We start from the raw sequence: 24,776 nt of genomic DNA on the forward strand, positions 1-24,776 counted from the left end.
TCATGCCTTCCTCGGTCTCTTCCAGGGAGCACAAAAAAAGGGGGAACACCTTCTACCAACTCATTTTATGAAGTTAGCATAAGCTTAATACTGAAACTTGATATGGGCCATACGAGAAAGGTCCCCAATATGCACCAGAGGGAAGTAACTTTGACAAAAAGTATTGACAAACCAAATCCAGCATTATATAAAAATGTAACGTTAGGACTGATTTGGGCTTTACTAAGGAATGTAAAATTGGTTCAAATTAGAAAATACACTAATGCCATTATACATTAAGAGATTGAAGGAAAAAGACTTATGATCACTTCAATAGGGGCAGAAAAAGCATTCATAAAATTTGTCAGTCATGGGGGGAATAAAGGACATTTAGCAAACTAGGAATAGGAGAGAATTGCCTTAACCAGATAAAGATTAGCTGTGAAAAATCTATAGCAAATATCAAACTAAGTGAAATACTAGAAGTAATTCTTTAAAGTCAGGAAGAAGACAAGGGTATTTATTATCACTGGTTTTATTCAATATCGTAGTAGAAAAGAAAAAAATGAGATATAAAGATCAGAAAGGAAGAAGCGAAGAAGTAAAACACATTGTTTACAGATATTGTAATTTTCCACATCAAAACCTCCCCCAAACTGATAAATCTAAAGTTAATTGTATTTTAGTATACAATAAATTATCTCAAGAAAATTCAATTTAAGGCTACACATCCTATAGAAATAAAATAACATTAGATGTGTTTGATATCTATGGAGAAAATTATTAGTCATTATGCAAGACATTAAAGATCACCTAAAGAAATTAAGAGGTACTGTGTTCATGGATAGAAAAGCTCAGTGAAACAAAGATAATCTTTCTTTTTAAATTGGTTTATAAATTTGATATAATTCCAGTAAAGAAAGATCAGAGAGATTTTATGATTTGGGGTTTTGGTGTCTAACTAAGAAATCTTCACCTAGCCAAAGGTTTTCTCCTATTTTTTTTAAAAAAATTTTCTAAAAATTTTACAGTTTTAGCTTTTACACGGAGCAAGTTGATTGTAAAATCTACATAAAAGAGCAAAGGGTTAAGAATTGGCAAGACACTACTAAAAAGAACAAGATGGGAAACAAGCTACTAGATTTGATGACTTATTTTAAAGCTATGGTGATTAATAGTGTGGTTTGGGTCCAGAGTTAGAAGAGTGGGAGGGAATAGGGATCCTGGAAACAGACCTACAAACCCCCTACGTGGAAACTTGGTTTAATATAGAAATGGCATTCAGATAAGTGGCAAAGGATGGACTTTTTCATTAAAGAATTTACTGGCACAGTTGGGTATCCAGATGACAAAAATAAAATTACATCTTTATCTCCCACAATACACAAAAAAATCATTTCCAGGTAGATTAAACATTAAAATGCGAAAAACAAAATATTAAAACTATTAGGAGAAATATATAAATATAACTTTAGTACTTTGGGGTAAGAACTTCTTAAACAGAACATAAAAAGCACAAACTATAAATTAGAAGATTGATGAATTTGATTACCTTAACACTTTTGGTTACCCAAAAAACACTATTAAGTGAAAAGATAAGTTCTAAACTGAAAAAAAAAATTTGCAATACATAAAGCATTAGTATCCAGCATATAAAATAGATTCTATAAATCCATAACATAAGACAAACATACAATAGAAAAAAAGCAGAAGTGTGTCCCTCACTGGACATTGCCATCGGAGTCAAGGAATGACCCACTTAAAGTTATACTCTCTTCAGTGGGGCAGCCAGCAGCCAATGACTGGTTGATGTGAGAATACAAAAGCCCAATTCCCTTCCTACAATTTGGTATAACTCTGAATAGCCGTCCCAGCTCAAGGACAGATTAAATATATTTACTGAGGTGTCAGCTGCACCTCATTTGCAGATCAGCTTCTCCTTTTGCCCAATCCTGCATCAAGTGCGAAGCATTCTGTTTTGCAATTTGTAAAATCATTGCATATTAGCCACTACATTAATGTATAACTATGAACAACACTACTATGTTTTTCACCTTCACTTTTGAAAGATAGATGATTTGCTGGATGCAGAATTCTTGGTTAATTTCTTTTTCCCTGGAGCAGTTGAAAATGTGATTCCAATATCTTTTTGTTACTTCCATCGATGAAATGTCAGTTGTTCACTGTATTACTGCTCCCCTGTATGCAATGTATCATTTTTCTTTGTCGCTTTCAAGATTTTCTCTTTGTCTTTGGCTTTCAGCAATATGACTATGATGTGTCTAAGTATGGCTGTCTTCATAATTATCTTTGGCATTTATTGAGCTTCTTGGGTCTGTAAGTTAATGTTTTTCACTCAATTTGGGAGGATTTCCACCATTTTTTTCAAATATTTTTTTCTATTCTTTTTTTCTCTTCCCTCTCATTCTGGAATTCAAATTACACACATGGAACATCTGATATTATCCTACAGATCTCTGAGGTGTTTTCACTTTCTTTAGTCTTTTTTTCTCTGTTCTTTGGGTTGGGAAATTGCTATTGATTGATCTTCAAGTTCACGGCTTCCTTCCTCTGCCATGTCAAGTTGCTGTCGAGCTCATCCTGTGAATTTTTAATTTAGTTATAGTACCTTTCAACTCTAGAATTTCTATTTGGTTCCTTTTTCTAATGTTTTCCTTTGTCTGATGTCATTCCTTATTTGTTCACTCATTTTTAACATATTTACCTTTAATTATTTGAACATCTTTCTTTAGCTCTTTACATATATTTATGTCTGTTTTTAAGTCTTTGCTAAATCCAGCATCCATGTCCTCTCACAATTAATTTCTACTAACTTTTTGTCCTGAATACAGATCATAGTTTCCAGTTTCTTTTCATGTTTAATAACTTTTGCTTGAAAACTGGACATTGTTGTAGCAACTCCAGATGCTGTTCTTCTTTTTTAATTAGTACATAATTTACTACTTAGATTCAAACTGTGACCTGTGCTTCCCCTGTGGTATGCAGCTGCTGATGTTTATATACATGACAGCAAGATTATGGAAAATTCAGTGCAATCAATGGGGCAAAGATTCCATGAAACTGACCGATTGGTATCTTGTTACTGAACATCCTCTGGAATGTTCACTGTGGTGAGAAGTTTACATCACATACACTGAACTTTGAGGAGATTATTAAGTTATTTAAGAAAGGCAGCTTTTAAAGAGATGGAAATAACTTTATTAATTTTTAAATGTGCCGCTATCTGTTGAAAAACCAAATTGGCCTTTAAGTGATTATTTTTCAGCTTTAAGATTTATGATATTTCAATATGGGAAGAAACTGCATAACATTTGCAGCTTGTGTGCTATAAGTATCAGAGTCGGTGGAACATATACTTTTCTAAATAAAGTATCTCCATTTTCAGGGAGGATTAAGCACCAGGAATGAAATGTGTCTCTCATACCTTCTTTATTACCCACGAATTAATCTTACTCGATGTGCAAGTATCCCAGACATTATGGAACAACTTCAGTTCATTGGTGTTAAGGAGATCTACAGGCCAGTCACGTAAGTAGTAAACAGATTTCATGGTAGGGGTAAGGATGGGCTTTATTTTCATACTAGATTCATCACCATGTTATGGGATTCCTTTATGTGCTGTTCTATTTGATTATTTTCAATTGCGGAGTCCAAGGGACCTTCTTGCTTGTTATGTCCAGGGGCCTTGAGACTACTCTTAGGTTCAGTAGTTTTCTAGGAAGACCTAAAGGATTCAGCTTATAGTTGTACTCATGGCTAATATTTATTACAGTGAAAGAACATATAGAGAAATGAACAAAAGGAAAAGGCACATGAAGTAAAGTCCACAGGAAACCAAGTGCAAGCTTCCAAGAGACCTCTCCTAGTGGGGTCACACAGGGTGTGCTTAATTCCACCCACGTCAAATTATGACAACATATATGAAGTGTTGTCAACTGGAGAAGCTCATTAGAGACTCAGTGCTCAGAGTTTCTACTGGGGGCTGGTCACATAGGTACCCTCTGCTTAGCAAATACCAAAATTCCAGACTCCCAGAAGGAAAGCAAGTGTTCAACATAAACAGCGTCATTTGTACAGACAGTCTAGGTACAGTAAATTGCTCTTATCATTTGGAGAAAGTTTTATGTCCTTATAGGAAATTGTTTGCTATTTAAGTTCCCTGATGCCAGCCAGAGGTCAGCCTTCCAAGCAGGTGTTCCTAAGGATGGCAGTCTCAGGCCTGCTGTGTTAACTCTTTCTGCACAATTGCATATAATAGAAATGACTTAGGATAAAATTATAAACAAGAGAAATATTATTCCTGCTCCCTTGAGATTGTGTGCTAGAGTGGGGAAGAGGTAATAAGCAAATAAACAACATAATATAAAATTTCAGATATTAAAAGATGTTATGAAAATAATAAAGATAGTGAAGGAAGTATATAGTTGTTCTCAGTAGGGTGGTGAGAGCTTCTCTCGGGAGGTGTCTTAGTCCATTTGGACTCTTATTACTGCCATAGACAGGGTAGTTTATAAACAATAGAAAATTTAACTGTCACTGTTCTGGAGGCTGAGAAGCGCAAGATCAAGATTCTGGCAGATTCAGCATCTGGTGAGGACCCACTTCCTCACAGACAGACAGCTTCTCACAGTGACCTCATGTGGCAGAGGGTCAAGGGAGCTTTCTCAAGCTGCTTCTATAAGGGCACTAATCCCATTTATGAGGACAGAGCCTCCCAAAGGCCCCACCTCCTAATAATGTCACCCTGGACATTAAGATTTCAACATGTGAATTTCGGGGGGGGCGGAACACAGATATTCAGACCATAGCAGGAGGTGATGTTTGAGCAGAGACCTCGGTGATCTGGAGCCAGCCAAGGAAAGATATGCAAGTATACTCTTCAGGGAGAAAAGCCAGTATAATGGATGGCGGGTATGAGGCTAGCATGTTCAAAGAACAGCAAGAAGGTGAGTTTGGCTGAAGCAGAGTGAAATTTGGCAGAGAGTAGGTGAGGAGGTCTAAGAGCAAGTGGGACCATATAGTGTAGAACTTTATAGGCGACATAAGGACTTTGGGTTTTAAGTGCAAAGAGAAGCTATTATAGGGTATAGGGTATTAAGAATGTTAATTTACGGCTTCCCTGGTGGCGCAGTGGTTGAGAGTCTGCCTGCCGGTGCGGGGGACACGGGTTCGGGCCCTGGTCTGGGGGGATCCCGCGTGCCGCGGAGCGGCTGGGCCCGTGAGCCACAATTGCTGAGCCTGCGTGTCTGGAGCCTGTGCTCCGCAACAAGAGAGGCCGCGATAGTGAGAGGCCCCCGCACCGCGATGACGAGTGGCCCCTGCTCGCTGCAACTGGAGAAAGCCCTCGCACAGAGGCGAAGACCCAACACAGCCATAAATAAATATATAAATAAATAAATAATTAAAAAAAAAAAAAAGAATGTTAATTTAGCTACTGTGTTGAGCAAGGACTCTAGGAGGGCAAGATTGGAAAGAATAATATCTGCCTGGAGACTTGTGGTTGTCCAGTTGAGAGGTGAGGGTGCCTTGGACCAGGACGGTGCCAGTAGTGTTCATGAGAAGTGGTTCCAATCAGGTTAGCTTTTGAAGGTAGCACTCTCTGGGCTTGTTGATTGACTGCATCTCTGGGGGATGGTGAGGGAAAGAGAAGAGTAAAGGGAAAGTAATGATATGTGAGTGGTGCAGGGAAACATGTTTGAAGAAGAAATTGAGAATTATTATTAATTAATTATTATTATTAATATTAAGGTTGATGTAGAATAAAAGGAGTTTATCCATTCCTAGTAGTGCCACAAAGAAGAATTAGGGTGGCTGGTAGAAATTTTGAAGTGTAGATTTTATTTTAATATAAGGAAGAATTTTCTAATGATTAGGATTTTTCAAAATGAAAAGGACTGATGTAATTAGGCAAAAGATACACATAGATTTTTGAGGGGGTGTATTTAAGGAGAGGTTAACTAAACTCTTAATGAGGATGTGGTAAAATGCAGATCTGAAGGAGAATATAATTATGGTCTCCTTTTTGTTCCAAAATTTTATAGGGATTATAAATTAGGAACTAAAAACACTCTTCTTTTTAAATTAAACCTGCTATTCATAGATATGTTCTACTGAGTTCTTATCCAGACAACCCAATGACCACTAGACAATAAGTCTGTATCTACCAAAATACAAATAACAAAATGCTGGTGTAAATTAGGTTGTAGGTTATGAAGTATTTTCACATACATGATTTCATTTAATTTATTTTCACACAATTCCAATAGGTAGAGCAGTATTTGCAATCCCAGTTTAGAGAAGGAAATGGAAGCTAAGAGATTAAAAATCTGTTCAACCTCATAGAGTACATACTAAATGGGGGAGCTGGGGTTTGTATTGTGGTTGCTGATATATGTGCCTTTTTGTTCACAATCAATAACTACATTGCAAATAAGTAAATAAAATATCAATAAAAATCAAAACAGCACATAAAACGTCATTCTAAAAACACTAGGATGTAGTCTTGTTTTTAAAATATTGAGATTATATTGTTTCTTTTTTTTTTTTTTTTTTAATTTTTTTTTTTATAGCTACTTTATTTATTTATTTATTTATTTTTGGCTGTGTTGGGTCTTCGGTTCATGCGAGGGCTTTCTCTGGTTACGGCAAGTGGGGGCCACTCTTCATCGCGGTGCGGAGACCGCTCTTCATCGCGGTGCGCAGGCCTTTCACTATCGCGGCCCCTCCTGTTGCGGGGCACAGGCTCCAGATGCGCAGGCTCAGTAGTTGTGGCTCACGGGCCCAGCTGCTCCGTGGCATGTGGGATCTTCCCAGACCAGGGCTCGAACCCGTGTCCCCTGCATTAGCAGGCAGATTCTCAACCACTGCGCCACCAAGGAAGCCCTATATTGTTTCTTACTAAGACTTAAGTAATTTTTTTTTCCCTTTAGAATATTTTTAACGTATTGACTAGAAACTTTTCCTAATCAAGAGAATGTTGGAGTGAATGTTGGATGAACATTCAAAGCCGTGTATTTACAAGATGAATGAAATGTGTTCTGTGGTCCAGTTATTTTTTTGTGTGTTCAACTTGCATGAAGCCTCTGAAACGTTCAGCTCCTGTGTCCCAACGAGCTCTGCCAGTGTCCACACGTTTGGTCTCCTTCAGGAAATATTGAAGTTGGGGTTTTCATCACTTCGAAAGACAGGGAGAGTTGCTTCAAAGAACAAGGCCAGTTTTGAGATGTTATTGCCCACATAAAACCATTTAACTACATGGTTAAATATAGTTATTCTTCAAAAATATGAGTGAAAAAGAGCCTCTGTTATAAAATACATGTTTGGACTTTAAATCAGACTTTCAAGTCTAGTTCATCATCACACAGACATAAATATCATTAAAGGCCAAACCAACAAGGTTCTGGTGAAAAGATCAGAAAGAGAGAAATGGTTTGAGTGCTTTTTTTCTGTTTTGCTTATAAGAATATCGCTAATTTGGTTTTAGGACACAATACTAAACAGGAATATTATAAAACATATAACCTAGAATCTCCTATTTTTGCTTTTAATGTAGGGACTATTTAGGTGTCCAGTTTTGTTTTAAACATTCTGTGGCAATTCTAGGATTAAAGGATGCATTGGTGGAAAGATAGAGACAAGTACATCCTGTCTCAGGATTTGTCTGTTTGGGGGGATGCAGTTTTTCTCTGCCTCCTACAGATCTGGCAAGGCTTAAGGAAAAACAAAAAACTCCCAAAGATCAGATAACAGAGCAGACAATGAGCTCAGATAAATTCGTATTCTCTGCTGCACCAAACATCACCACTGTCTGTGTGGTTCCAGTGAGGTTTATATGATGGAAAGTTCCTGCCTTATTTGTTCCATTTCTTAAAAAAAAAACCAAGAGAGGTGTTTGTATTTTTCTTTGCAGGAAAAAAATTACTTTATGTTGATAAGGTGTAAAAGTCACACAGGCTTTATTATAAAGAGTTTAGGTAATGCAGAAAAAGGTTTTAAAAAAGAGGATGGGGCTTCCCTGGTGGCGCAGCGGTTGAGAATCCGCCTGCCAGTGCAGGGGACACGGGTTCGAGCCCTGGTCTGGGAAGATCCCACATGCCGCGGAGCAACTAAGCCCGCGAGCCACAACTACTGAGCCCGCATGCCACAACTACTGAAGCCTGTGCGCCTAGAGCCCGTGCTCCGCAACAAGAGAAGCCACCTCAGTGAGAAGCCCGCACACCTCAATGAAGAGTAGCCCTCGCTCGCCGCAACTAGAGAAAGCCCACGTACAGCAAAGACTCAACACAGCCAAAAATAAATAAATTAAAAAAAAAAAAGAGGACGAAAGCAATCACCCCAAATTCTGTTAGAAATAAGCAACACTAACATTAATGGAATGTCATTACAGACATTTTTCTATGTAGGTATTTATATGAAGATGAATAGAGTAGCATTAGAAAGATTATAATTTGTGCAATGCTTTAAACAAAAATATTAAAATTTAATTTTCTTTTAATTTATCAGAAGAAAAAGAAACTAAATCACAATTGAATAATTGTTGAACAAATAAGCATTGCTATTGTTTTTAACTACAAGAGATAATATTGTATAAAGGAGCTCTCAAATGTTGAGAAAATAGATCATAAAAGATATTAACACATTTTTTTAAAAACATGTTTCAGTTTTAGATCATAAAGATGAGGACATTCACACTTTCACATTTTCTCCCAACCTCCCTTCTGTACCTCCAAATATTTATTATTTATATAAGAATTTTTGTATTCTCAAGATTTTTAATTTTCACATTTAATTCTAAAACATAATTTCCACAATATTTAGTGCAACTTTTATAGATTCAGTGATAACCCCTAATCTTTATATGATTTCTGCATTTCTGAGTTCTTTAATTTGATTCCTCAGGGTTTTGTCCTCAAGTTGCTTAATCAAGAAGGGCTTCCATGTGCTTTATGCCCTGAGTTCTTTTATGTTTGAAAATTTCTGCATTTATATTTGGGTAGCATTTGGCTGGATATAATATTTTGGGGTCATAGGGTTTTTTTCCCCCCTTTGGAGATGTCTTTGGATGAATGGGCTCATTCTTCCTCTACCTGGAGAATTCATAAGTTAAATTGAACATATTTCAGTGTTGAGCATATGAATCAAATTTTCCCAAAACACAAAGTGTTCTTTCAGTACATATATTCACTTCTTTTTTTCATTTCAAGAAAATTTTATCTTATATCTACAAACTTTTTTTTAATCTATTTGGGATTTTTCTCAAGCATTTTCCCATAATTTTTCAGAAGTGCTCTTCTGCTTCCTGTTTTTTCTAACTTATTTGGTATTAATTTTTTTGTCTTAAATTTATTTCCTTTAGTCTGCTGTCCCTCTTTTCATCTCATTGTGTTGTTTTATCATCTTTTATTTGAGCTCTTGTTTAATTGAATTCATGTTCTTATTAAATAAACTTACAGCGTGAAACACTTGTGGGAACTCTCTCCAGTATAATTGATTTATATCTTCTTCTAGAATTGATTTTTTCTGTCTCTTTATATGAAATGTGATATAATTTCCTTTCACCCTAAGTTTGCATGGTTATTTGTCATTTCTTGCTTACGCTGAGCCAGTTCTGTTTAAAACTTCTCTTTGCTCTGGTAAAATATAGGTGAATTTTTACTACCTTCTAAGCAAATCTGAGAGTAGTTTTTTTTTCTCTCCACACCACAGTTTGAAGTTTGGGTGATGTATTTTATGTACTTCCTTTTCTATATTTTGAGGGTAAAGGGCTGTGTGTGTAGAGGTGGGACTCTATATCACAATGCATGGGTTATTCCTTTCTCAGATTTTATTAAAAATCTATTAGAGAATGGTTACTAAGTGGTTAGGGCTGAATGCCTTTCCATAAGGGAATGTCCCAGGCCTTATATCATGCTGTCAAATCTGTTGCAGCTCTCAAGCTTTTGCTTCTATCAGGGAGATTGAGCTTTACTGGGTGCTTCACAACATTCACTGGCTCAGGGAGTGTCGAGAGGATTAGGAATTGTGCCTTGTTAAGTCAGATTTCCTGGTTTCCTTCTTTAACAATTTGATTGGTAAAGTATACACTGTGTCTTTTTCGTCGGTTTGTTATTTATTTATTTATTTTTAAGTCAAATTGCTTGAGGTAGAACATACATACAATAAAATGGCCCTATGGTTAAGTATACTGTTCTCAAGTTTTCTCAGATGTGTACCCCTACTTAAACACATCACAAATTAGATATAGAGCATTTTCATCACCGCCAAAGCTTCTCTCACACTTCTGGAGACAATCCCCCCTCCACACAAAGCCCCAGGAAACCATGAAACTGCTTTGTCACTATCTATTGGCTTTGATCTTTTCTAGATTTTATGAAAATAGGATAAGATGGTATATGCTATTTTGTGCCTGGCTTCTTTAACTTACATTGTTTCTGAGATTCATCTACACTGATGAATATATACTGAGATTCATATATATATATGAATATATATGTATGTATGTATCAGCAGTCCTTTGCTTTTTACTGCTGAGTAGTATTACCCAGTGTGTATATACGCAAATTCATTTATCGATTCACCAGTTGAAAGACATTTGGATTCTTTCCAGTTTGTGGCTATTATGAAGAAAGTTGCTATGAACATGATTGTGTTCATCCTTGTATGGACATATGTTTTCAATTTCTGGGTTAACACCTAGTGGTGGAATCCCTGGATTGTACACTAAGTTTATGTTTACTGCATAAGACTCTCAAATGTTCTCCAGAATAGCGTACCTTTTTACATTTTCACCAGATTAATAAGATCTCCTACTGCTTAACAATCTTTCCAATGTATTTTGTATTTTCCATATTTTAAATTTTATCTATTTTAATGTGTATGCAGTGGTATCTTATTGTAGTTTTATTTTCCATTTCCCTGTGACGCATGATATAGAGCCTCTTTTCACATGGTTATTAGTCATTTATATATGTTCTTTCATAATGGTTCAAATTCTTGTCCATTTAATTGGGTTACTTTTTTAAAAATTACTGAGTTGTAAGAGTCCTTCATAATTTTAAAGAGTTCTTTATACTTTGGATATAAATCTTTGTCAGGTATATGTTTGCAAATAATTTTTTTCCAGTCTGGCTTGATTTTACTTTTTCAACTGTAGTTTTTGAAGTCTGTTTTATCATTTTTGGTTTGTTTTGTGCTTTTGATATCCCATGTAAGAAATTGCTGCCTGCCCCAGGTTGTGAAGATTTTCTCCTGTTTTTTTTCCTAAAAACTTTACAGTTGTAGCTTTAGGTTGATGATCCATTTTGAATAATTTTTTGTGTGTTGTATATGCTGAGGTTCATTGTATTTCATACAGATATCAAGTTGTACAAGAACCATTTGATGAAAAAAACTACCCTTTTCCTATATAATTACTCTGGAAGGTTTGCTGAAAATCATTTCCCCATATACTGACAATTTCTGGTCTCTGAGTTCTGTTTCATTGTGGTACATGTTTAGCTTTACTATAATACCACACTCGATTATTATTATAGTTTTATAGTAAATCTTGAACTAAGAGTGTGTAATGTGTAAAAGTCTCCAAACTTGTCATTCTTTTTCTTTTTCCAAAATTATTTTGGATAGTCTAAGTTTATTCCATATTTGTGTATTTTTAATTCAACTGGTCAATTAAATTAAGCTTACAAAGGAAAATTACTCATCAATATTAAATCCTTTTTATCAACTATAGTGATATATAAATAATACCCTTCTATTTATATGTATATCTGGGTAGTCATTTGGACACTGCCCAGATGTGCAGAAATGTAACTGTTCTAATTTCTAGAACATTCCTAATGTTTCTAATAACTAAGTCCCAGTGCCAGTGAGAGCAGAAGAACTTGCTACTTCAACATCCCCTGTTTCTGGTTTACAGCTTAGTCTTTTAAGGAAAAATACTCAGGATAAATATTTACTTTTCCAGGATTTCTCCTCATTCTGTCTTTTTCCTTCTCTTTTCTCTAATGGTAATCTGGAAGTGTGGTGTAGGACAGGCTGGAAAGGTTAGGAGATTAGTTGGTGTGATGTTACAGAGTAGGAGCCTGAACAAATTTAGTAGGAAGGGAAAGGAGACAATACAAATGAGACAAGATGCCAGGTCAGGGGGGTTGCGACATGCTTCTCCTCACCCAGCCTGTCATGCTGGCTCCGACATGGGATTCATTGGGTTTGCCCTTTCCTACATCCTTTTCCATATATTTATAGTAAGTAAATAAATGTGTTTATACCTCTTCTGTCATTTTATACTGTGAAATCTCAAATGGATACTAGTTTACTAATTTGTTTTAGCAGTAAAACGTTTTAAGATTTCATCTGTGTATGTAATACACTATTCACTCTTACCAGCAAGGCTGCAGAAAATTTAGGGCATTTAGTCCGCCTTAGTGCTTTAGCAGAGATTCCATTGCCACCTTGTGGTGTTTTAGGTGATTACAGGCTGATGATCTTCACACCGCCCCCCACCTCCCACCCCCACTAACCCCCAGCATTTCCCTGGTGATGAAGTTGATTTTCCTTTTTTCAAGACAAATACCGTATCTCTTTGAAAAGTAAATTTGATTTTTAATATTTGATTTAAAGTTATTTTATATTTAATGAAATATAAAGCTTTTAGTGTATTTAAAAGGACATTGTATGTAAATATAATGGGCCCCTTTCAAGTCAGATTTTTACTTTATACAAGTTTTTACATGTACAAGTTTTATTTTATACTAATTCTGGATTGTATCTCTACGAGTCTTCACAGTGTATTTAATTTACAATGTTATAGATCTAAGGTCATTGCTAGATATGTTTAATGTAGTATGATGGTGATTGCTCTCTATGGTACTTTAAGGTCTCTGTGCAAAATAGTACATTTAAAACTCAACAAAGGGCTTCCCTCGTGGCGCAGTGGTTGAGAATCTGCCTGCCAATGCAGGGGACACGGGTTCGAGGCCTGGTCTGGGAAGATCCCACATGCTGTGGAGCAACTAGGCCCGTGAGCCACAACTACTGAGCCTGCGTGTCTGGAGCCTGTGCTCTGCAACAAAAGAGGCCACGACAGTGAGAGGCCCGCGCACCGCGATGAAGAGTGGCCCCCGCTCGCCACAACTAGAGAAAGCCCTCGCACAGAAACGAAGACCCAACACAGCCAAAAATAAATAAATAAATAAATAAAATTAAAAAAAAAAAAAAAACTCAACAAAGATATATTGACTTTAATTAAAGGAAAAAGAAGGTTAGGAATAAAGAATATAAAGATTCTCATATATGACCTATTGTATTATTCATTGTCTTACTTATTAGAGTACAGAGGAAATGATTTTATTTTAAACATTAAAAATGTATCTTCGTAACTGTAAAAGATTAATAAAGGATGTTTAATTTAATTAAAAAGATAATATTCAATGTGCCTGAGTAGGTTATGTGTGTAAGAGAGAGAGTCGGTAGTGACATAATTAAATGAAGAAATTGTGAAGATCAGATATTAAAAATGTAGATTCCTCAGCTGGAGGTTAATTCATTGTTAATTACTGAAAATCACTGGAACTTCCTCTTGGGGTATCAAGGGAGCCAAATACCTACTGGTTACCCATGATAATCTCCTGGAAGGTCCGTGGAGTAGTTTATGTAAATTTCTGAGCTATGCCAACACTTACACTTTTCCTTTTTTCAAGAATCAGTAATATCAAACTTATATTTAATGAAAGATGTCACCTGAAGAGTACCTCTTGAAGCTGGTCATGTCATTCTTCTGTGATTTCGTCCTTCTTTCCTGGACATTTAACATATATTTTTTTAGAGAAGCAAGTAGAAGCAGAGTGTATCATCTGTAGAGTATTTTTTTCTCAGTGGAATATTAAAAACACTGGTTCAATTTCAAATTTAAAAAAAATTTTTGTCACTTAGGCAAGCTAAAACAGGGCAGCCAGCAGGGGTCAGGCTTTTCAACAGTATGGAATTGAAATTTCCAACGTTGTTCAGTACCTTTTGAGATTCTGTACGTTTCTTCATTACACCATTAGCATTATACTCGTCAGAACTGAATGCTTACCAGTTATATTGTTAACTAGAACCAAAACAAGTACGTGAGGAATTGTGAGGCTCTGGGGAAGCTTTCTAAGCCAAAACGATTTGTTTAAAAGTAATACCCGTCTGTTACTAAACCGAGGAATTTTGTTTTTTTAAAAAAACTCCTTATTTTATATGTACTTCTAGCAACTGCTTAAGAGTTCATCAGTGCTTTGCATTAGGTTATCTATGTGTGTAAAAATGAACAAGTATGAAGTCTATTTTAGAATGTTGAAAAGTGATGGAAACATGTAATGCTTTTGTTCTGAATATGACTAATTATGGTTATTTATTTTAAATTCAGGACCTGGCCTTTCATTATTAAAAGCCCCAAGCAATATAAAAACCTTTCTTTCATGGATGCAATGAATAAGTTTAAATGGACTAAAAAGGAAGGTCTTGCCTTCAATAAGCTTGTCCTTAGCCTGCCGGTGAATGTGAGGTGTTCCAAGACAGACAACGCGGAGTGGTCGGTAAGCCCCACTTTGTTTTAGTCTTCGGGGAAACCAGATGTTACATCTTACCTGAATCCACAGCAGATACAATCAAAGGAACAGACAGATATCCATAAACCCAGTGGTCCAGCTGTCTTTTGATATGTCTGCGAATTTATTCAGTGATTACTTAGATTGGCCCAAAACTCCTGATTCCACTTCCTTCGAAGAAGGCAATCTATTTTAAAGCTAAAGTTGGGCTGAAGAAGGAATAAGATGGGATGAGACCTTCAAAAAAAGACAGAGCGTGTTTTCTATCTCTTCTTTCCCAAAGGCGTGTCCGGCCCTCTTCGCCCCCTCGCTGGGAATCCTTAAGGTTCTGACACCCGGACGGTGCACAACTTCAGCATCCACACCACCGCCCCTTTAAGCCCCGCAGAAGCGCAAGGGCCGAGCAAGCTTGGCCGCAGTCCTGCTCTTAAATCACACACTCAGTGGCAATGTCTGCTCTTTCCTTTGCAGATTCAAGGGATGACAGCATTACCTCCAGATATAGAAAGACCCTACAAAGCAGAGCCTTTGGTGTGTGGAGCTTCTTCCACTTCTGTGCGTGGAAATGTGTCTCTCGAGCTGCTCCTGTGCTTCGTGGTCTGGGCGGCACACTAAGTACCACGAGCTTGTGCCCGTAATCCTGTCGGGCTCCGTGACCATGGTTTTCCGAGATCCGAACCTGACATTTAACGTGCAGGTTAAAGACACTTTGGGCATGAAGGGTGAGGGTGAAGCTCTTGGAGACTTTCCTTTCACACGTCCCCTTCCTCCCCTCCCCCTCCTCCCAGGCTGCCTGAGAGATGTCAGTCGGGTTCTCGTCTTTTCCTCAGAAACATCTGATAACATGTATCGACCCCCAAATAGAGCAAAGCTGGCCTGACTTAATATAACCTCTTAAAAACTATGGATAAAGTCAAGTGGAAGTAAAAGAATTCTTTATCTCCTTCTGTATTTCATTTTATTGAAATATTCTTTGTTATTTTACTTTTTAAAATTGTTGATTTGGTTTCTATATTCCTTTTTTTTTTTAATGTTTTCATCATAAAGGTGTAAAAGGAAGTACTCTCCATTCCAGTTTTCTTCCTCTTTATTTCTCTTTGGTGTGACTTCCCAGATGTAACAGTGGTCCTTCCTACCTTTCCGCGTTATCTCGTTCTGTCCTTTTCTGTGAATTACCCATGGACCTCAATGCTTTCTGATGGTGCCCATTCTAGTCTCCTCATTTATCTGAGTCTGAGTCCCAAACTACCCTGAACCCATCTCAAAGTACTTTTTTTCCCCCTTCCTTGCTAACACTGGCCAGGTGAGTTTTTTCCTTGAGCTCTGTCACTATCTAAAAAGAAAGAGGCTATGGGAAACATAGAAATGGTACACAACTGATTGTAGACTGAGGAGAAAATGTAATTGGCTGCAAACTCTGTGCTGTGAGGGGTGTTTTGTGGGGCTCCAGGGCAAAGGCCAGATAGTGTGAACCAGCTGAGGAGGGTGTGAGGTCCCTGTAGTACCTCCCTGACCATGGTGGGTGTCAGACGTGTTGCATACTGGCTCAATCTGAGTCACAGTTGCTATTGTAGATGTATTTTTATATTAGTTAATAAACTAACTTTCCATCGTAAAATTGTCACCAACTGAAAATCTTGTCACCTTTTTTGGTTCTCTTGGTATAGTATAGATTAGCCAAATCTTGTTTTGTGTCTTTTGCTCACTTCTTAAACTAAGTCTGTTTGGATCATATTAATAAACTAAATAAAATTAAATTTTTGTGTGGTATCTTGCATACTCCTTGAGAGAAGCAAGTGGTTCAATACCGCTTGATTTGCCAGTCCAATCACTTAAGAATGTTGCATTTTTCCATTCCATTTTTAAGCCATTTCTCCCTAGCAAACAATGTCTTCAACACAAACTGTATTGTCTTTTAAATAAATATTGTGTTTCAGAGTTTTTCCTTCTTGATTCTCAGAATTTGTCCATCTAATGAAATATTTGTAATGTTTATGAGGAATATTTTATTGTTAACTTTAATTCCTTTTATTTCATAAGTGTTATATCAGATTCTATGATTTTCCTTCCAAATATTTTTGTAAGAAATATGATCATCCCAAACACTCCCTATTTGAAATTTCATGTTTATTTTTACTTCAGAATTTCTGAATCTGAGATATCAAAGTAAAATGATTTCCTTTGGAAATTGTGTAATATTATATTTGTTTTCATTGTTCTTAGTAAAGAAGGTGCACATACTGGCTAGAAAAGGATACACAGCTTTTGGAAACTCAAATTTTTGGAGCCAGGGGAATCTATTTTTCTACTTGATGTTGCTAAGAATAAAGCTGACATTCTTCTCATAGGAATTCTCATGAATATATATAATTTTGAGGCATTGACTCTTTCTTTGAAATTGGGATAGGTTATCTGTTGAATATTTGGTAGGATTCTGATTATATTCTAAGTTAGTTTGCTCTTTAGTTGAGCAGACCTTCCTGAACAGCCCAGGCTTTTTACTGCTGCCCTGGATCAAGTCACAGTACCTGTTTCCTAGGCTATCAGGGAGGAGTGCCTGAGACTCAAGGGAGGACAGAGTCTCCATGTACAATGGTCCCTGGTTTGAGCTGCCATGTGGGGAGGGTCAGAGAGGCATCCGTGATAAAACCAAAATTCATCAAGGCCATGTGAGGTTGAAAGTATCTTGGGTGATCATTTTCATTTTCTCTGGAGTAGTCTCAGGCAGGGTCAAGGGTGATAAGAGTGATTAGAGTGATGCAGTCAACAGAGGCAGATGAATTAAGAGCTCTGGACTTTATCTTAATGGCTACGGAGGCCAATGATGAATAGCAAATAGGAGGACATTTGGAAGCAGGATATAACTGCACTGTACAATTTTCTCAACTGAACTCTTATTGTTGGACATATTCCAAAATTGGCCATTTCCAATTTTTCAGTATGATAAACATTGCTGTGATTAACGTTCTTATAATTAAAACTCTCATTTCTATAAGTATTGCCTTATAAGTTACTATAAGTGGAGTTACATATTAATAATTGCATATTTTTGAGAATTTTGATGAATACTGCCAGATGCCTTCAACTTATTGTTCAAATTATTCTCAAATGGTTCAAAAAAGAATCCTATCTATCTATCTATCATCGATCTATCTATCATCTGTCCACAGAGAGAGAATAATAATTCAATATGGTAAAATGATACCAATTGAGGACTGTGGGTGAAAGATATAGGAGTTTTTTAATACTATTCTTGCAACTTTTTAAAATTTGAAATTATTTCAGAATAAAAAGTTACAAATGCAATAATGAAAGATCCACCTATAGTAAAGTGATCCAGGCAGGTGATCTTCCCTAGACAGTGGCAAAGAGAGAAATTGGAATGTGATTATGCCTCAGATGCCCATGGCTGAGGGCAGGGATGACTGGCAATTTGCCAGTTCTGACTAAGGATGGAATATATTCCCAGTTTAGAGGTCCAGAACAAAGGGCTTGAAAAATCTAGGGATTTGGAAAGGATCCCAAAACAAAAAACGAAGAGGTTTTGGAGCTGGAAATCATTAAAAATATGTATCATTTATTTCCTGTTTTTTCCCCTGATTATAAATCTAATGTGTAGTAATGCCTATTCACTGAAGAAAATTTAGAAAATATGGTAACTTAAAAAAAAGACAAAACCCAAATCTGTTAATGCTATTATCTAGAGACTACCAACTCTAACTTTTTGGTTCATATGCTTCTAGTATGTGTCTGTGAAAGTATATATTTATGTGAATCCATATTTGATATTAGATAACACTAGCTTCCGAAACAAATTCCAAAATATCAATGGCTTAACACAATAAAGTTTATTTCATATTCATTTACTAGTTTGATGTGTGTGGTTCATTTGCTAATTGGCTTTCCTTTTTTTTTTTTTTAAACATCTTTATGGGAGTATAATTGCTTTACAATGGCTTGTTAGTTTCTGCTTTATAACAAAGTGAATCAGCTATACATATACATATATCCCCATATCTCCTCCCTCTTGCATCTCCCTCCCACCCTCCCTATCCCACTCCTCTAGGTGGTCACAAAGCACCAAGCAGATCTCCCTGGGCTTTCCTTTTTGTGGTGATTCAGGGACCCAAGATCCTAGGGTTCCATCATTCCTAGAGCCTGGGTGTCCTATGCATTCAGCCAGCTAACCAGAGAAAGACCTGAACTAGAATGACATAAATGACTTCCACTTTCACTCTGCTGATTAAAATTAGTCACGTGGCTTCACTGGAATGTGAAAGGGGCTGGGAACGTAATGTCTGTTTGGATAGCTGCCTCCTAATGATAGCACTACAGAAGAGAAGCTCTGCTGCAATAGATATTTTTGGCAAAATTGACTTCCATCTAATCCAGTAAATTCCAAGAGTTTTGAGTTTAGAGACAATTACCAGACCAGTATAGTGTTGTCAACTATATATATTTGTCAAGTAAGTCACTAAACAGGATAATTAGTATTTATTTAACAATTTTTTTGAAAGCCTACTTGGAGCCAGGCTCTTACTAGAATGTTGAGCTTATAATTGTGAGTAAAAACAGATGTTGTCTCTGCCATGATGGAGATTATAGCCTCACGGTAAAGCTCATAGCTGAGCCAAATAAAATCTCCTATCTTTATTTATTTATTTTTTAAATGGAAGGATTGGGAATAAATGTCAATCCTTCAAACTGAATAAATTTAGCTTTATGAAATGCTTATTCACCATCCTGAATCATCCCTTTTCCATAGATTATTTGGACCACAAACATAGTTTATATAGTTTTATCTATTTTTGGTCATCTTAGCCTTACAAGATCTTGATTGACAGTTGTATCCAAATCCAGCATAGTCAAACCGGTAGTTTATGAGAAGAAAATGGTCAATTGAATAGACTTACGGCAGCATCCCCTACCCCCCGGCGAGAGGTGTGTTCCATGGAAAATATGAATAGCGGTGGAAAATTGATACAAAGTTAAAGAGGGTTACTCTTGCACTTTTCAGAGTCTCGAACATATGAATGTGCATTTGAAAGTCCAAGCTATATAGTATGAAACATTTCCCGAACTCATTGACCACTCTACCACGTTGTAGTGGAGCAATGTTCCCCAAGGAACAAGCTTTGGGGCACACACTTTCCCCCGCAGAGCATGTCCAGGTTTATGTAACAATTTTTCTGAAGATTGCAACGTGTTCATGGCTAGCTGCAAAGCGTAGCCCAACAGACATGGGCCTTCCACGTGTGTTCACTGGTCTATTCCTTATTTGCTGTTCTTTTTGCCAACAAACACTATTTTTTATTAATCTAGAGTTAGTACAATTTACGGAGAACAAAGAAAAGGGAATTTACTTTATTTTTAATTAAAAAAATACACTAAAATGAATTACATAGCATGAATAAGGTATCTGAGAAGTGTTGACAAATAAGACTATATTTTTGGAAAGTTTCAGACCTATAGACACAGACTAATGGTGTGGAATTGATGTAATAAAAAAAAATGAAAATTGGGAATGACCATCTACAAATGTAGAATGTAATCCTGAATTGAACCAATTTCTCCCTTAATATTTTTAAATAAGCCCATTAGATCTTAACAACCAAAATAATTCCATATATTTATACAATGCTTTGGAATTTGCAAAGTGCTTTCACATTTCTCACTTAGTGTTTAAAACTGCTTTTACAAGTGAGTATTTGTATTCAGAAAAGCTAAGTAGACAGCATGTTGTACTGCAGTAATCATAGCAAACCTAAGTTTCAATCACTTTACAAACTACACGTGTATAAATTAGATCCAAGTTACTTGGACTTACTAAGCTTCTGTTTCCCATTGGTAAACTACGGATAATAATTTCTAACCTAATAAAATTGCTTGTGGATTAAATGTGATAATGAAGGTATAGCACCTGGCACAATGAGTTGTCAATATTAGTTTTTTTCCTCCCTTTGCAAGATCTCACATTTAAGGTGCACAGTATCTGATAACAAATGTAGATTTTCTCTCCTACCTCACAGACATAATCAACTGAAATTTGACTTTAACCAAACCACTTTTACTGAGTGAATGATACTATCAAATGAATATTAGGTCTGAGTGAATTTGGCAATCACTCCCTCAAAAGTAAAAATCTTTAATGACTGACTACTTGTTATGTTTTATGTTTCCAAAGAGGTAAAATACTGTTTTGCTCTTTTATTTCCTCTTGAAAATAATCTATTCTCATTGAAACTAATGATATTTCAGAGTTCAAATGAACTATGTTTCTTGTCTTTTATATGATTAGTTTTTATGTGAATAGCTTTGAAGTTCTCTATTTTTTTATTGCTTCATGAGACTTTCTTCCACATTTGATTACAGTACCTTAACCTCATCTTGAGAAATTATTTTATAAGTTGTCTTCTCTTATTAAGATATTTCTGGAAAAATGGACTCTTCTAAATAATCCTACTAAATATAATGATACTCTGTTAACCAAAAATAAGGATGGATGGGGGAAATATAAGAGTGGGGTGAGAGAGATATCCCTATTAAACAAGGAACGTGTTTCTATTCGCCACTAGAGGGCGCTCTGTGTATCTGCTCGTCAATCCTGTCAGCTATGAAGCAGGATTTAAACATGCTGGATTCCTCCAACTGCTCTTGAGGCTTCACGTGTTGGTCTCTTCCTACTTCCTTCCATATTACCTTTATTCTTGCTAATTCTAAATTCAGTTACCTAAAGTTTAAGCTTTCTTTTTGAGGGTTTAGCTCGAAGGTCAATCTTAAGTTTCTTAACCTTTTACTGTGATGATTCTAAGCCTCTTTCTAAAATTTCCAAATTGTCATTTTACTGTAGCTGTGTTTTATACTTCACCTTCGATTTTGGGATTATTTAGATCTTTAACTTTCTGTTCTCTTATCTCTCACTGTTTTCGTTTTTTGAATTTAATTCTCAGTTTCAATTCTGATCTAACCATCTTAATCATTTCTTCCCAATCTCTTTATTATTAAGTCCATTAGTTCTCTATCAAAAAAAAAAATATATATATATATATACATACACTTCTTTAATAATAGCTTGATGGGGCTTCCCTGGTGGCGCAGTGGTTGAGAATCTGCCTGCCAATGCAGGGGACACGGGTTCGAGCCCTGGACTGGGAAGATCCCACATGCCGCGGAACAACTGGGCCCGTGAGCCACAACTACTGAGCCTGCGCGTCTGGAGCCTGTGCCCCGCAACGGGAGGGGCCGCGATAGTGAGAGGCCCGCCCACCGCGATGAAGAGTGGCCCCCGCTTGCCGCAACCAGAGGAAGCCCTCGCACAGAAACGAAGACCCAACACAGCCAAAAATAAATAAATAAATAAATTAGAATAATAATAATAATAATAGCTTGATGCCCTTAAGTGGGATTGTGAGCAGTAGCGAGAATGCACTCTGTAAACAAGGAAAAGTGGAGGAAATTTTGCCCCGGAACTCTCTGCCATCTACATCACTGGCTCCCTGTAAAGGGTTTCCCAGGGCCGATGAGGCTGAGTCTTCATGCTTGAAGTCATTGGTGAATCTTTCTAGAGTCATAAACCCTATCGCTCAGATGGCACACTGGATTTGCAAGGATAGTGTTACTTTTCACAGACCATTTAGTGCTCGTATGAAGTACTCTGTTCTTTACAACTCCATAGTCTCCAAATTATAAAAGCACAGGATTTGGAGTAAACTATGACACTTTCATTCCCCTAGCCAGGAGCCGTATATGGGCAGTGCACTTGGAGAAATGAGCAAATATGGTAACTAGGCCTACTCCTGGGGTTGCCCGTTTTTTTCTGTCACTTTTTGCGATGGCTAATGAGCTGGAGAAATTTTCTTTTTTTCTGTATTAAAATCTTCCATTTTTACAATTAACAAAGATTTCCTGCAGTCCTGCATAATTGAGATGTGGTTGTACATATGGGCTCTGCAGGAAGTCCGTGTGCAGCCTTTAAACAATTTTAACTTTTCATCCATCATTTACCCTTCAGCCAGACATGCTGCTACAGACTTGAAATACACTGGTGAACAAGAAAGCTCAAGTTCAAATCTCAGGAGAAAAACAGATTGTAGGTACAGCTTTAAACGAATCTTTTATTTTTAATTTTTCTTTGCATAGCTAATACAGCATCAGTTCTGATAGCCATGGGACATAGTTTTTTTTTTACATAGAGTTTACAGCTTTACTTATCGTAATGTTTGACCTGTATATTGCTTACAATTAAGTGTTGCATTTACCCTCCATGTGAGTGATATTTTTAGGACTGTTAACTTATTTTCTGTATTATCTACAGATGAGTTTATTTAACAGTTAAAAGGGCTTCCTTTAAGTAATATATGCCTGCATCTCTAACAAGAATATCATTTTTCATGTGATTTGGATCCATGCAGCTTTAATGTATAAATTATACTTGTGAGCACCTGCTTACAAGAGTAAGAAGGGTAGGATGAGCAGGCAGAGAGCTCTCAGAGGAGGAGAGCTTGGGCTGTGTTCTGTGGCTCATATTCCACACCTACAGAAAACACTTTTGCTTGGGACTGTTACACAATGCTTAGTCGCTGGGTCATAGCAGCTTTTAGTACTTATTCTGATGTGATGACTTGACGTTAAATCTTTGCCTTACTTCATTACAATGAACATAAGATTGATTTAAAGTTGACCCAAGTACAATGAAGAAGCTAGAATAAGATATTAAATTTTCTAAAATTCTCTTTAAATCGTTTTAAAATTCATGTCCGTTAGACTGTCTAATGTGATTTAACTGAAAAATTTTCATCATTTTCCTTTGTAACCCCTATACAGTTTAGCACAGTGAACTGCCTATAGTAATTTCATTATAAGTATTAGTTAAAGAATTCTGAAATATGTAGTTTTAGAGTATCTCCAATTATGCTTTTAAAGTTTTTTAAAAGTAGGTTGCTAATTTCCAGTAGGCTAAATATGTTTAGTATTTAAAACTTAAAAAATTTTGAATTCGTTTTGTACCAAAAGTGACATAAAGCACGTAATGTCAGACTAAGTAAATCAAACTTTTTCATATAAAGTTCTTTTATGGGATATCTTACTGTTGGTAGAAAAACACAGTAACCAGAACTATGAGACTAGCTTAAGGCCATGTCTGGTACGCAGGGCTTGCTTTGTAAATAGGCAAAAGGATAACCATCATGTGATCTAGCTTTATGAATTCAGATACTTAGAGGGTGAATAGAAAAACTCTGCCTAGCTGGCTGCTGCCTAAAATTTCAAAACCAGAACATTATTATTTGGTCATTGGAAAGCTAATACATTATATATTATTCCTTCCTAAGGAAGAAGGAATTTAATGGAATGTGGTGGAGGTAAGAAGGTTGGAGGAGATGAAGTGGGTCGAGTATTCAGATGAAAGAATGAACAAGACTACCTGCAAAAAAAGTAATGGACACTAAACAGAGTCTAAGACAACCTTCTCTCCAATTTCTGTAGTTAGCACTATATGTGTGCCTAAGCCACACAACCAGGATTTGTCAAGGTAATTTGCATTTAATGCATTCTCTCCTGTCATCCATAAAAGCAGCAAGATATTTACTTCAGTGTAAAATAGGAGCCTGTGGTTTAACATGAGGAAAAGTCTAATGCAAAGTTTAAAATGGGTCCCCATATACAACAGCTACATTTTCTTTCAATCTTCTGTGAGTAGAAATGGCCTTAATTAATCAAGAAAAAGGTTATGGGGTGAAATGCCAAAGGATAACAGGTGTTCCTTCTCCCCTTTTTGTGGTAGGTGTGACCTTCCCAAAGAGTAGAAGGAATAACACGTCGTTGAACTCCCCATTTGGTTTTAAAGGACATGGGCGCCACTGTGGGGACAGATGCCCAGGCAGCTACAGAAATAGTCTCAATCCTGGAGGGTCCAGCAGTCCGCTCTTGCAGACGGAACAATAGTCTGGGGTTTGAGCAGACACTGTGGTCCCACAGATTTCTCATCTTTCTTCTTCCTTTCTTCCGTGTTCTCTCCCCACCCTCCCTTCCACCTTCCATTTCTCTCCCCCCCCCCCCCACCGTCTTCATTCCCTCTTGCAAACTCTCAGCTAGACAGCACACATTTACTGAGCACCAAACTTGGCCGGGTCATCAACAAGACAAATTTCCTGATTTTGTAGAATTGACAGCCTCAAGGGAAAGCAGTACCATGAACAACCA

The 24,776-nt window shown here is 36.7% G+C and overlaps 1 protein-coding gene across 3 annotated transcripts in view; it reads left to right on the forward strand.

Moving 5' to 3' along the window:
- Positions 1 to 16,517, forward strand: part of MOXD1 (monooxygenase DBH like 1) — an 80,374-nt gene extending 63,857 nt beyond the window's left edge. For all 3 annotated transcript variants that reach the window (XM_057528010.1, XM_057528012.1, XM_057528011.1), the window contains 3 exons: positions 3,386 to 3,528; positions 14,396 to 14,564; positions 15,048 to 16,517. In XM_057528010.1, coding sequence (XP_057383993.1) covers positions 3,386 to 3,528; positions 14,396 to 14,564; positions 15,048 to 15,191 — 456 coding nt within the window. In that variant the 3' untranslated portion in view covers positions 15,192 to 16,517. The remainder of the gene's footprint in view (positions 1 to 3,385; positions 3,529 to 14,395; positions 14,565 to 15,047) is intronic.
- Positions 16,518 to 24,776: the final 8,259 nt, after the last annotated feature.

The sequence above is a fragment of the Balaenoptera acutorostrata genome, chromosome 14 (assembly GCF_949987535.1).
Source record: "Balaenoptera acutorostrata chromosome 14, mBalAcu1.1, whole genome shotgun sequence".
NCBI classification, from domain to species: Eukaryota; Metazoa; Chordata; class Mammalia; order Artiodactyla; family Balaenopteridae; genus Balaenoptera; species Balaenoptera acutorostrata.